The 12,310-nt window shown below is 59.0% G+C and overlaps 1 protein-coding gene across 4 annotated transcripts in view; it reads left to right on the forward strand.

Moving 5' to 3' along the window:
• The window catches only part of SMARCD3 (SWI/SNF related BAF chromatin remodeling complex subunit D3), a 33,814-nt gene that overhangs the window by 20,731 nt on the left and 773 nt on the right, over positions 1–12,310 (forward strand). The window contains exons 1-10 of one of the 4 annotated variants that reach the window (XM_079152213.1): positions 3,350–4,024; positions 6,743–6,954; positions 8,703–8,745; positions 9,493–9,615; positions 9,735–9,893; positions 10,070–10,165; positions 10,314–10,415; positions 10,609–10,770; positions 11,658–11,755; positions 11,916–12,051. In XM_079152213.1, coding sequence (XP_079008339.1) covers positions 3,947–4,024; positions 6,743–6,954; positions 8,703–8,745; positions 9,493–9,615; positions 9,735–9,893; positions 10,070–10,165; positions 10,314–10,415; positions 10,609–10,770; positions 11,658–11,755; positions 11,916–12,051 — 1,209 coding nt within the window. In that variant the 5' untranslated portion in view covers positions 3,350–3,946. Of the gene's footprint in view, positions 1–3,349; positions 4,025–6,742; positions 6,955–8,702; positions 8,746–9,492; positions 9,616–9,734; positions 9,894–10,069; positions 10,166–10,313; positions 10,416–10,608; positions 10,771–11,657; positions 11,756–11,915; positions 12,052–12,310 lie in introns of those variants that run through there. The other 3 variants (XM_079152214.1, XM_079152215.1, XM_079152216.1) reach the window with 3 other exon arrangements.

Raw genomic sequence — 12,310 nt, forward strand, 5'->3', positions numbered from 1 at the left:
GCCCACGAAGAGGGTGGGGTGTTTGTGACAGAGGAGATGGTGGGAGGTAGGCTTAAGGATGGGCCAGATCACAGAATTCAGGGGTCTTTGAGAGCTCCAGGTGGTCTCTTTACACACACACACACACACACACACACACACACACGCGCGCGCGCGCGCGCGCGCGCGCGGCCTAATCCGTGAGGGTAATTTTGTTCCTCTAAGGAAAGCTTTATTGCTGGATCATAGGGAAAGCGGACAGGGTACAGGGGTCTCTCCCAAGCTGTCCTTTCTCGCTCCAGTCTTGTTTCCTTTGTTCCTCCCCCTCCCTTCCTCCCTCTTCCCTGCCAGCTTCCCTTCTCTTCTTCCAGCCTCCCTACTCCCATTCCCCCTCCCCGCCCTCTCCTCAGTCCCCCCCCAGTCGAGTCCCCTAGTGGGACCTCCACAGTAGGCGGGAGGGCGGGACTCCGCTCGCCCGGCCTTGGTGGCCGTCTTCCCGCAGGGAAGGAGTTAAGTCTCTTCCCTGCATCCCTCCTCCCTCCTCCGCCTCCCCTGGCCGCCGCCGTGGAGTCCTGCAGCTGGGCCCTGGGCTGACCTTCACCGGGAGGGAGGCCGCAGCGCGCATGCCCGGGTCCGGGACCGGCGCGGGCGGAGGGCAGGCGGCGCGGGCCGGCGGCTGGGCCCCCAGCGCACCCGCCGCCGCCCGCTCGCTCCGGCGCGGTGGGGGGCGAGCGGCCGAGCTGTCCCGCAGGCCGCGGCGCATCTCTCCCTGAGCGGGGAGCGGCGCTTTGCCATTTGGTGCTGGTCGTGCTTCTGCGAGGGAAGAAGAGATGGGGGGACGGCAGGGGGGACTCCGGCTCCGGGCCGCCGCGCGGCCGTCCCCACCCGGGACACGCGCACTGCCTGCCCCCGTGCGGCCAGCGCCCTGTCCGGCTGGAAGGAGTCGGGCTCTCTCCTAGTCCCCTTTTCCCGTCCGTCAGGAGCCGTGGGCAGCATAGCACTGTCCAGTACCCTGGTGGAGCTGAGCTGTTGGGGACCGTGGCCTTTGTGAGAAGGGAGCCCTGGCCTGGAGCCCCTGGTGCCACCGCTGCGTTCTGGTGGGAAGGCTCCCTGTGTACGGTGTTCACACACCCAGGACCGCCCTTGCAAAAGCAGCAAGCAAACTTGTCTGCTGGCGGGTGCCTTGTGAATAGGGCCTCTGTGCGTGGGACGTGGAGGTGGCCAGGGTGTGCCTGTGTGCAAAGCTATGTGGCGCCTTGTCCCTCTGGTGCTTGCTTCAGTGTGTAGGCCTGGTGGTGTGTGTTTAGGGGTGTGTACATGCAATGTATCTGTTGTCTGTGCAGCACAAGAATACCTGACAGTGGGTGGCCAGGAGCAGGCTTATCTAGGGATCTGACTAATACCTCCCTGTTCCTTGGGATTGGTATCCACACTCTTCTTGGTGTGGTCACCTCAGGAAACCTCCTCCACCATCAGGATCAACCCAGAATTTCGCAACCCCCTCACAAAAGCTGGGTGTCCCCCCTGTTGCCCTTCCATGTCTTCCCAACTGCCCCAGCTGGGGTCCCAGTCCAGGTCCTCTGCTGTCTTCTTTCCCATAAGGTCGCTGCAAAAGTTGAGAACACTAAGCTTTCCACAAAACCTATAGGTGTCTACCCCCACTTCCAGAACCTCCATGGCCCATGGCTTCCCACGCTCCTACTAGAAGCCCCAGTGGGAGCTGTGGGACTCACGCCTTCAGGTAAATGGCAGAGTACTAGCTCTGCCGACTGGCCTTTTGAGCTTTGCGGGCATCCTTAGACTTTTGGTGTTGTTGAACCGCTGTGCCCAGGAATGGAGGGAAAGTGGAACCAAGACGAGACTCTGACCTCAGGGGCCACAACCAAGCCTAACACATGAAGTACAGGGCACATCGGACATCAGTCCAGTACCAGTTCATGGCCAGGGTAGATGTGGTTGGGTATTTGGAGAAAAAGATCTGTGCACAAGAGTGGGGCCAGGGAAGGCTTCTGGGAGGAGGCAGGGCCAGAGCTGGGCTTTGTCGGTGGGTGTGATGGGACAGGCAGAGGGCAAGTGGAGGCTCTACGGGCAGAGGACAGCAGAAGGAGAGCCTCAGAAATGGGAACAAGTGGGAGCAGGAGGTGAGCAGACAGGCAGGGGATCACCCCCCACTGAGGTCCCCTTCCTGGTCTGTGGCTGATGGAGGCAGCCCCTGCAGCCACCCCACCAGGGCCCAGTCTTCTAGGTCCAGGGGTACAGGTGTTGGCATCCTGAACCAGATGCCCTCTCTGTCCTTTCAGATCGACACTGAGTGCCTGAATGGGCAGTGGCAGCCAGGAGCACAACCAGGGCCCAAGGAAAATCAGGCTGCAGGCGGGAAACACTCTCAGCAGAACACTCCCTCTGTACTTTCTCCTGCCCTCTGAAGGCATTCTGAAGGGTCAAGGGTCAAGGCCGCACCCCAAGGCAATACTGGGTCTTCAGGGCCCAACTTCAAATAAGTGTTCCAACAAACTCTTGGAGACATTACCCCTCCCTCACCTGGCTTCTGACAGTGTGGACCCGTCGAGGCCATAAACTTGACCCGCTGTTGCCCTGAAGCTCACTGGGCTCCTCCTCCAGAGGAGGAGAGAAGGGCGTGGCTTTGGGAGCACAGACCTGGCCCCGGCTCCCAGTACGGGGATCGCAGGATTCGCCCCTCCTCCTTACTGTCCTCGCTCCACTCCAGGGACTGCCAGCTCCCTTCACACCGGCCTTTTCTGGGGCTCCCTTATCTCCCCACCCCACACCCGTGCTTTCTTTGGGGGTCTTGAGGTTGGCCCCCGCTCCCAGATGCTCCCAGGTCCCCACCCCCACTGCAAGGCCATCAGGCCCTGCTTGCCTCATTCTTTCCACCTACCCACCCACCCCGACTCTGGTCCGTTCCTCACATTTTCTCTTCCTGTTCTCCTGAGCCCGATCCATGTCCCTTTTTCGGAAATACTTCGCCTATTGCCCTCACTTTCTCACATAGAGACAAACAAAGGCTCACAAACCCAGAAATAGACTCACACAGAGCTGAAAGCCACAGGCCGTGTCCTGCCCCACACGCACGCGCGCCGCACTGGAGGCTCTCGTGGAGGGAGGCACACAGACGAGGCTTGTGCACGCACATAAACATCCACACCCACAGCCACCGCGCCGTGCCACAAAAGGGTGCGGACACACAAGGCGTGCGAGACAAGGGCACACACATCTGAGGACGCTGGGGAACGCCGCCTTCCCGGGCACACCCACCGCCGCCGGCCCTGGGGCAGGAGCAAGGCCTCCTCCGGGCTCGGGCTCCCCCCGGATTCCTTCCAGCGAATGTTTCCCTACTTGGCCTGCCAGGTCTCTGGGGAAAGGGCCTCAGAAATGCAGCAGGAGCCACTTGGGGGAAGGAAGTTGGAACTGGCTGTTCCCTGCCTGGCCCTGCCGGCGAATTCCCTAACCGAGAAACTATTTGTGGCGAGAGCCGGGTGGCCGGCGAGCCCCCCGCCACCTCCCCTGACGTCCCCTCCCCGCGCCGCCGCCCGCGGCCCTCGGGCGGCCTCGGCTGCAGCGCCGCTGCCCAGCGCCGGACTCGTCGGCGCGCCTGGCCGCTTATCTGAGCTGTTTGGACAGCGCGGGGTGCACAGGCGGGCTGCTGTGTCCCCGCCGAGTCCGCAGGCAGACCCCGGGCCGCCGGACTATTTCTGTCTTATCAGTGCAGGAATGCGGCAGCCGCGGCGGCGGCGGCGGCGGCGGCGGCGGCGGGCGGGCGGCGGCGGCGTGGGCCGTGGGCCGTCAGGGCAGCCCTGAAGGGGCCCCCTCCCCACTCCGCTCGAGTAGAAGTGTGAGAGAGCCCAGCAGGACTCAGAGGGGAGAGTTGGAGGAAAAAAAAGGCAGAAAAGGGAAAGAAAGAGGAAGAGAGAGAGAGAGAGTGAGAGGAGCCGCTGAGCCCACCCCGATGGCCGCGGACGAAGTTGCCGGAGGGGCGCGCAAAGCCACGAAAAGCAAACTTTTTGAGTTTCTGGTCCATGGGGTGGTGAGTGGGGGAAAGTTAGCGGGGGAGGGTGAGCGAGCTGGCTCGGGCTGAATGGAGGGATGATCGGGAGGGACCGCCAGGGCGCTCCCGCTCTCCCACCCGTCTGGTGGGGGGCGCCACGGCCACGGCCCAGCCCCGGGACTGTGCCGGCGCCCTGGCATCCGAACACGTCGTCTGGGCCGGCTGGGGATGGGCGCGCGGTGGCGGGGAAGGGAGGCTTTGGCATGGGCTCGTGTCAGGGGAGGAGGGTGGGACTTGCCGACTGTCCCCCCCACCCCCATGTGGGGGTCCCCTCCGTACTCGGCATGCCTTCCGTTCCTTTCCTGGTGGGCCCAGGTACCCTTGCCCGGGGGGTGGGGGTGGGGTGGGGGACCGTGTTGCCTTGTCCCTGTTCATCCGTTGGGACAGTGTCACTCGGGTTGTGTCTGGGGAGCAAGAAGCAGGTGACCCTGGAGGCACTGCCAACCAGAGATCTGGCTGAGTAAAATCGCTGCATCCCAGCAGGAGGGCTCTGGGGTTTGGTCGTGGCCTCAGCCATCAGGGTCAGGGAGAGGCCCACTCTAGGAATGAACCCCAAGTTAAGAGGTCTGAGGGTCCTCTTGTCGGGCTCAGCCACCAGAAGTTGATGACCTTAACACTTCAAAGGTGTGAAAGGACTGGAGTCAGGGACATGAGGCCTAGAGACCAAAGGGACAGCACTGCACACTCCCACCACAGGCAGACTGAAAAAGCACGTGGGAAGCCTGAGGGAGCCTGGGGACCTAAGGGGATGGAGGCTTGAGCTGAGTCGGTAGGGGGCCAGGTCGGGAGGGGCATAGGAAGGGGAGAGGCAGGGGCTCCAGGACTGGGAATGAGTGAGGGGGGGGTGGAGACAGAGGCTTACAGAGAGCAGGCGGGAGGTTTACTATAGCCAAATTTGGTTGCAACCCAGGAAAGCACTGAAGTCCCTAGGATATTAGCCTCAGGTGCTGGTGGCTGACGCAGCCCCTGGGGGACCTGGGAGTCTCCGTCTCAGGGGCTCTCCCCAAGTTATCCACAGTCTCTGGCCTTGATGGATGGGAGAGCAGCCCATAAGGAAAGGGCTTCCCTGAGGCAGCCTGTTCTCCAGTCCCAGGAGTCTGGGGGTGGGGACAACTTCCCAGGGTGTCTGTGTGGGACCAGTCCTAACCTTGCTGTTTGGGGGCATCCTTTAAAAAGGCCCTTCCAGTGGAGAGAGGGCTGTACATATGGATTTGGATATGAACAACTTGGAGCTTCAGTGAGCCCAGGGCCCCGTTTATGCTGGTGGGGAATGGCCAAGTCTGGCTCTGTTCTGGAGGCATGAGTGACAGGATCAGGTGGGGTGGGGGAGGCAGACACAGAGACAGGCAGGTTCCACTGTGGAAGAGACCGGCAGAAACAGCTGCTGGCTGAGGGTGGAGGGTGTCAGGGTGCAGAAACAGAAACACCAAGCCCCAAGCCCAGGGTCAGGGTCAGGGCTCTCCTTGTGCCTGAGGGTGACGTGGTGGGGTTAAATGATATCAGGGCCCACATCACTCTGTCCTTACTCTCCTTCCTGCTCTTTCAGTCCCAGTACCAATCCTGCCTCCCTTTACTTCCAGCTCCCTCTTCATCTTCCTTCTGGGGTTTGGACAAGTGGGGTCTTGAACACTTCACTCAGAGGCATTTATAACTCACCTAGACCCCATCTGACTTCTGAGCGAGAGTGACAAGGAATTGCCACCTGCTTCATCTCCCTCTCCAGGGCCCCCTTGGTCCCCTACTTCTGTTCTCAAAGGGGCGGGGTACAGAGTAGAGAGAATATGGGATGGCACCTCTGATCTAGGCAAACAGGAGGCAGAGATGGATTCTCATGAAGATGCTGGGCCTTTGACCCACCCTAGCCCCCCTGGCAGCTCATCCCTAGCTGGTTTCCCCCACCCAGAGAAACCTGGCAGGGATCTCACTTCACTCTGCTTGGGTGCCCTTGCCCTATCTCCAGCCTTCACCCTGGGAGAAATTAAGGGGGCAGCCTAAGTCTGTGATGCCCTGGTTGTAGAAACTCGGAGTTAGCACAAGGGAGCAAGGTTTGAGGTTGTAGGGCCAAAATCAGGGTAGGGGGAACAGAGAAGAGTGGGTGACAAGAGGAGGGGTGAGACCTGGAGACGGAAGGAGGGAATGGGAAGGGGCACAGCTGAGTCAGAGCAGGTAGCTCAGCCACTAACTTCAACGAAGCAGCAAGAGCAAAGTCCTGACCCTCAGGAAACCGGGGCCATTCAGGAGCTGCCTTTGCCAGGAGGAGTGGCGTGACCTTGGCGAGGTCGCTTTTCTCCTTGAGCCACAGTTGCCTCATCTGTCAAGTGGGGATGAAGGAAACCTGCTCAGTCTGTCTGGCAGAGGAGCGAGCGGATGTGAACATCCTTTGAGAGGTTGAAAGGCGCCATTAATATTCATCTTTGCGGTACCTTCCGCAGATCGGAGGCTCGGCAATGCCCTGGGCAACTGCCTGGCTTCAGTTAGCTTCCTGCAGCAAGACGCCGAACCCCCTCCGCCGAAGCTGCGCGGATTCCCGCGCCCCTGCCCCTCCCACCCAGCGCTCCCACCCATAGCTCTGCGCTCAGGGTCACGAGCCCAGGGTCTCGGCGAGGGGCGGGGACACCGGCTCCGGGCGCCTGGGGCCGGAGACCCAGGTCTGACCCGCGGGTGCCGGTTTCTGCTTCACCCCCGCCCCACCCCCAGCGCCCCGGGATGCCGTCTGGAGCCCGGATGCCCCACCAGGGGGCGCCCATGGGCCCCCCGGGCTCCCCGTACATGGGCAGCCCCGCCGTGCGACCCGGCCTGGCCCCCGCGGGCATGGAGCCCGCCCGCAAGCGAGCAGCGCCCCCGCCCGGGCAGAGCCAGGCACAGAGCCAGGGCCAGCCGGTGCCCACCGCCCCCGCGCGGAGCCGCAGGTGAGTGGCGGGCCCCCAGGATCGAGGGGCGTGCAGGGGCGGGCGGGCAGGACCTGCAGGTGGGCGAGTTGCCGGGATTGGAAGCCGGGAGGAAGAATAGTTAGCAGGGAGAGAGTCTTCCTGGGTCCGATGCCCTCCAGGGAGGTGGGTTTAGGGGGCACTGGTCTGGATCTTTTGTGTGCCCACGAAACAGGCTGCAGCCGTCGGCAGCCAGTGCCCTTCCCTTGCACGCGCCCCTGGCCTTTCTCCTTGTCGCCTACTAAGTCCTTCTCACCTCCCTTACCCCAGGTTGTGGTTGATGCTTCAGTCTTGGGGGTGGGGGCGGGGCTGGCAGTAAGACTGAGGGTAGAGCTTTAGCTGTTTCCCAAAGTGTGGTTCTTCGCTGTACCTTCCTGCCCCTCCCCTGGCTGCGCGTTGCAGAGCCCACTCCAAATCTCAGTCGGAGTCTCTGCCCATGTGGGTGGAGCCTGGAGATTCCACTCTGAAGGTGGGTGGTCTCTGCCCAGTCCTGCTCAGGTGATTCTTAGGCACTCAAAGGTTGAAGAGCTGCCATATTCCGTCCTGGGGACTAGGTCTGACCCCAGGCCTCCGGGGCTACCCCCATTTACTTGTCTGAGCAATTGGTGGCACCTCACAAGCCCCTGCTGGCTCCTGGCAGGACAAATGCCCCTTGGGGCATCAGTGTTTAGTCAAATACACATGCTTCCTTTTACACAACAGACGGATTCCTATAAAAGGTGTAATATCAATTTTACCTCATTATTATTTTACACATAAAGGAAAATTCACCATCTATAGGAATCCCATGAAGATTTCTTTTGCAAAGGGAATTATCATTTCGTGTAGCAAATAATAATTCTCTGATTTATCTTGTATACATGGGGAGTTTCACGGAGACACTTTGTTAAAAACAAATTAGACATTTGATGAGAGTTGCTTGCCTAGCCTTCCAATAGATTCTGGATAGGGAGGGGCAGTGGGTGAGAACACCACAAGGGGGCAGTGTAGAGCCATCCTCTTGACTGTGTCTTAGCCCAGGAGGGTTTTCGGGGGTGCTTAAGGGAGTCAGATGCAGCTAGCCAGCTGGTCAAGAGTCCAAATCCCAGCTGCTGCCTACCCCACCCAACTTATACCCACGTGGAAGAACATCCATGTATGCTACATCTGGTCCCTATGTGATATGTCCCTTGTCCTGTTGGCAGGTGGTCCAAGGGCAGGAGCACCCCCCTGCCCTTCAGCAGTCCCTTCCAAGCCCAGGGTGGCAGGGATGCAAGTCCCACCACTTTCACACCGTCACCTCCTGCTCCAGGGATGAGGGGAGAGGTCATCTCTTCCCCTTCCTCTGCGCTCAGGTCCCGTGACTGTGCGCCCCTGCTTAGAAGGAAAGGCAGGTCCTCAGAACCTGTTCGTTCTCTCGCTCCCATGCTGGCCTCAAACACTTCTGCAGCGCCCATGTTTTGGCAGCACCTCCCCCCCCATCCTCCTAAGTCTGAATTTCTCTGGTCCTGAGGATGTGGTGGTATGGAAGGGGTTCCCTGGACAGAAGAGGAACAGGTCACCCCACTCCCCAAGAAAGGACAGAGCATCAGCTGCACACACCACCGTCGTAGCCCCTCAGGCGGACAGACAAGCGGGCTGTGGGAACCCCAGCCAGGCAGGCGGAGATGTCGGGATAATTTAGCAGGTGGCCTCGTTACTCCCAGATCTGTCGCCATGGTAACCTGGTTTTTTCTTTAAAAAATGTACAGTGCCAAGAGGAGGAAGATGGCTGACAAAATCCTCCCTCAAAGGGTGAGTGCCTTTCACAGCAGCCCCCAGCCCACCCCCACCTCTGCTGCTTCGCCCTCCCCCCCTCAGGAGAGCTCCAGCCTCACAGCCACTTTCACTTTTTGTTTAAAAAGCTCATTAAGAAGTGCGGCTCCCATGCCAGAGGGCTGGGTCGGGCACAGGAAGGAGTGAGATACGGGGGTGGGGGCAGAGCACAGGGCCTGAGGCTCAGGGGATTGAGTGCCAGTGGTCTGAAGCCATAGAGGCACGGGACAAAGAGGACAAGAGACTGCCAGGTGGCATGAAGGGAAGGAGAGGTGGCCAGAAGTCTTGAGCGTCGCAGAGGGACCCAGTGTGGAGTAGCACAGATGAGGCACCAGGTGTGGGGCTGGTGAGGTGCCTGGGGGAGAGGTAGGCAGTGATATCTCCTGTCTCAGGGACCCCAGAGTTCCTCACCACTTTGCAGGGACCCAGAGGCAGCTGCCTGAAGCCAGCGCCTGCAGGGCTGCACAGGTGCTGCCTCCTCCCCTGGTGATGAGCCACGTGGCTCTCCCTGGAGGAGAAGTGATTTCTATTTCCACACCTGGGGGCCGTTCCTCGAGGCTGGATAACAGAATCCTGGGAAGTGGTCCGATTCACACCCTCAAAATTCCAGGCCCTGAAACCAGAGGGCTCCCCGCCACATCCTTTGTGCCCTGGGACCGCACAACAGGTGCACCTTCAGTATTACACAGCTGGCTGAACTCTGCTCCTGCCCTGCTCCTCCTCCAGATTCGGGAGCTGGTTCCTGAGTCCCAGGCTTACATGGACCTCCTAGCTTTCGAGAGGAAACTGGATCAAACCATCATGCGGAAGCGGGTGGACATCCAGGAAGCACTGAAGAGGCCCATGAAGGTGCCTTAGTGTGGGGGTAGGAAGAGGGCTCTAAGTGCTGTGTCCAGGATAGGGAAGCAGGGTGGCCCTGGGGTGGGGACACAGTGCCTTGGTTCTGTACTCGACTCTTATTTCTACAGCAAAAGCGGAAGCTACGTCTTTATATCTCCAATACTTTTAACCCTGCGAAGCCTGATGCGGAGGATTCTGATGGCAGCATTGCCTCCTGGGAGCTGCGGGTGGAGGGGAAGCTGCTGGATGATGTACGTCCTGGCCCAGGTCTCTCCAGGTGTCCTGGGGTGGGTATGGGCTGAATGGAGAACGATTAGATGTTTGTGCTAAGGTGTGGGGAGTCGGCCCTGGTTGGGGTGAGCAGGTTGGGGAGTCTGGGTGTAGAAGACTGCCTCTAACACGCTGCCTGCCTGCTGCCAACTTGGCCCTTTCTGCATCCACGGTCCCTGTTCCTCTTTCACAGCCCAGCAAGCAGAAGCGGAAGTTCTCTTCCTTCTTCAAGAGTTTGGTCATTGAGCTGGACAAAGACCTCTATGGCCCTGATAACCACCTTGTTGAGGTAAGATGACTCCTTCTCCATTTGAATCTCCACCCCGCCACAGGCCCAAGGCCCTGTTTTTCAGATTTGGATTGGAGACCACCCTAAAGCCCTTGCCCCCACCAATTCAGATGGGCCTGTGAGTGACCCAACTGTTCCCCTTGGACAGTGGCACCGGACACCCACAACCCAGGAGACAGATGGGTTCCAGGTGAAGAGGCCAGGGGACCTAAGTGTGCGCTGCACCCTGCTCCTCATGCTGGACTACCAGGTCTGTGCCTGTCCCCACTCTGCAGATGCCACACAGGCCCTTGGGCACACTCTGGTTCTCTTCTTTACCCCTCCTTCTCCAGGAGCTTGTTTCCAAGGAGCCCAATCTCATAGGCCCCAGTCCCAAGCTGCCTGGCCCTGAGCTCTTCCCATTCCTTCCCTTCAACCTAATTTTCCTGGTAACCTTTTCCCAGCCTCCCCAGTTCAAACTGGACCCCCGCCTGGCCCGGCTGCTAGGATTGCACACACAGAGTCGCTCAGCCATTGTCCAGGCCCTGTGGCAGTACGTGAAGACCAATAGGCTGCAGGACTCCCATGACAAAGAATACATCAATGGGGACAAGTATTTCCAACAGGTAACCTCTCTCCTGAACCCAGGGATCTAGGAAGCAGGTGAGTGGTCCATCAGGGGAAGCACCTCTCCAAAGGTAATGACTGCCCTTCCTGCCAGAGTTCCCAGCACCAAAGTGGTCACAGCCATGGCCTTGGAGCCAGGAGGCCAGCACCCAACACAGGCATTTCTGTGGACTAGCTCTGTGCTACAGCCAATCCATTTAGTTTCCCGGAGTTAGGAAGATCTAGAACCCTCTGAAGCCAACAGCTCTCTGGAATGTAACATTCTTGACAATTGGAGTTAGGATCCCTGGGTTCTAGTCCTGGGTCTAGACTTTGGCTAAGTTAGTTTGCTATTCTGCACTTTGTTCCTTTTCTTTGAAGTAGATGAAACTTGTTCCATCTAATCTGCTGGGTAGTTAGGAAAATCAAATTGCTGCAAATGTGGGATCTGGCAAAAATCTACCAAAATAGAGTATCGTTATTAATGCATTTTAAAATAAACACAGCAGATAAACCTGAGGAGTAGAAATAGCAGTTGATGTTTATTGAGCACTTACCATGTGCCAGGCTTTGTTCCAAACACTTTGTGTATAGTGATTCACTGACATCTCAGGGCACCCCTGTGAGAAACCCATTCTAGAAATCAGGACATGGAGGCCTGAGGTGTTGAGGGAGTAACTTGCTCAAGGTCACACACAGTACATGGTGGAGGCAGGCTGAAGGTCCCATGCAACTCCGTCAGAGTGCTGGTGACTACCTGCAGCCCAATCCCATCCCCTTGAACACCAAGGAATCCAACTTGCTGTTAGCCTCTTGTGGTCTTTCCAGGATGGAAGAATCTAGAACCATAGTCATAATCTCTTCAGGCATACAGAAGAGTGATCTTTCCCCAACCATCCCCCTTCAGATTTTTGATTGTCCCCGGCTGAAGTTCTCTGAGATTCCCCAGCGCCTCACAGCCCTGCTGTTACCCCCTGATCCCATTGTCATCAACCACGTAATCAGGTGAGGTGGCACCTCAGACCAGGAAAATGACCCACTCCTGCCTCCCTCTCCTCCCCCACCTCCTCTGCCCCTCCTCCTCCTCATGGCACCCGTCCCAGCCCTGGGGCCCTGGGCTTCTGTGGGGACCTCCTGAATGCCAAGGGCTGGACTTCCCTGACAGTGTGGACCCGTCAGACCAGAAGAAAACGGCATGCTATGACATTGACGTGGAAGTGGAGGAGCCACTGAAGGGACAGATGAGCAGCTTCCTCCTGTCCACGGCCAACCAGCAGGAGATCAGTGCTCTGGACAGTAAGGTGGGGCTTGAGCCCAGAGCTGAAGTGGAACGTTGACCCAGGAGGACAGAGCACACTTAGAACAGACCCGCATGTGGGCCTCTGAAGAGATAAGGGATGCAAGGCCCTTACCTGGTGTTGAAGTCGACCTTATTCCAAGTTTAGCTCTAGCCACCCCCCTCCCCCTGTCCTTCGCAGAAGCAGCCAGCCCCTCCTTCCTCCCCTCCCTCCCTGCCCACCCTCTTCCTTTTCCCATCCTCACTGCATCACCATGGCCAGC

This window comes from Sciurus vulgaris (assembly GCF_902686455.1).
Source record: "Sciurus vulgaris genome assembly, chromosome: 8".
In the NCBI taxonomy this organism is placed as follows: Eukaryota; Metazoa; Chordata; class Mammalia; order Rodentia; family Sciuridae; genus Sciurus; species Sciurus vulgaris.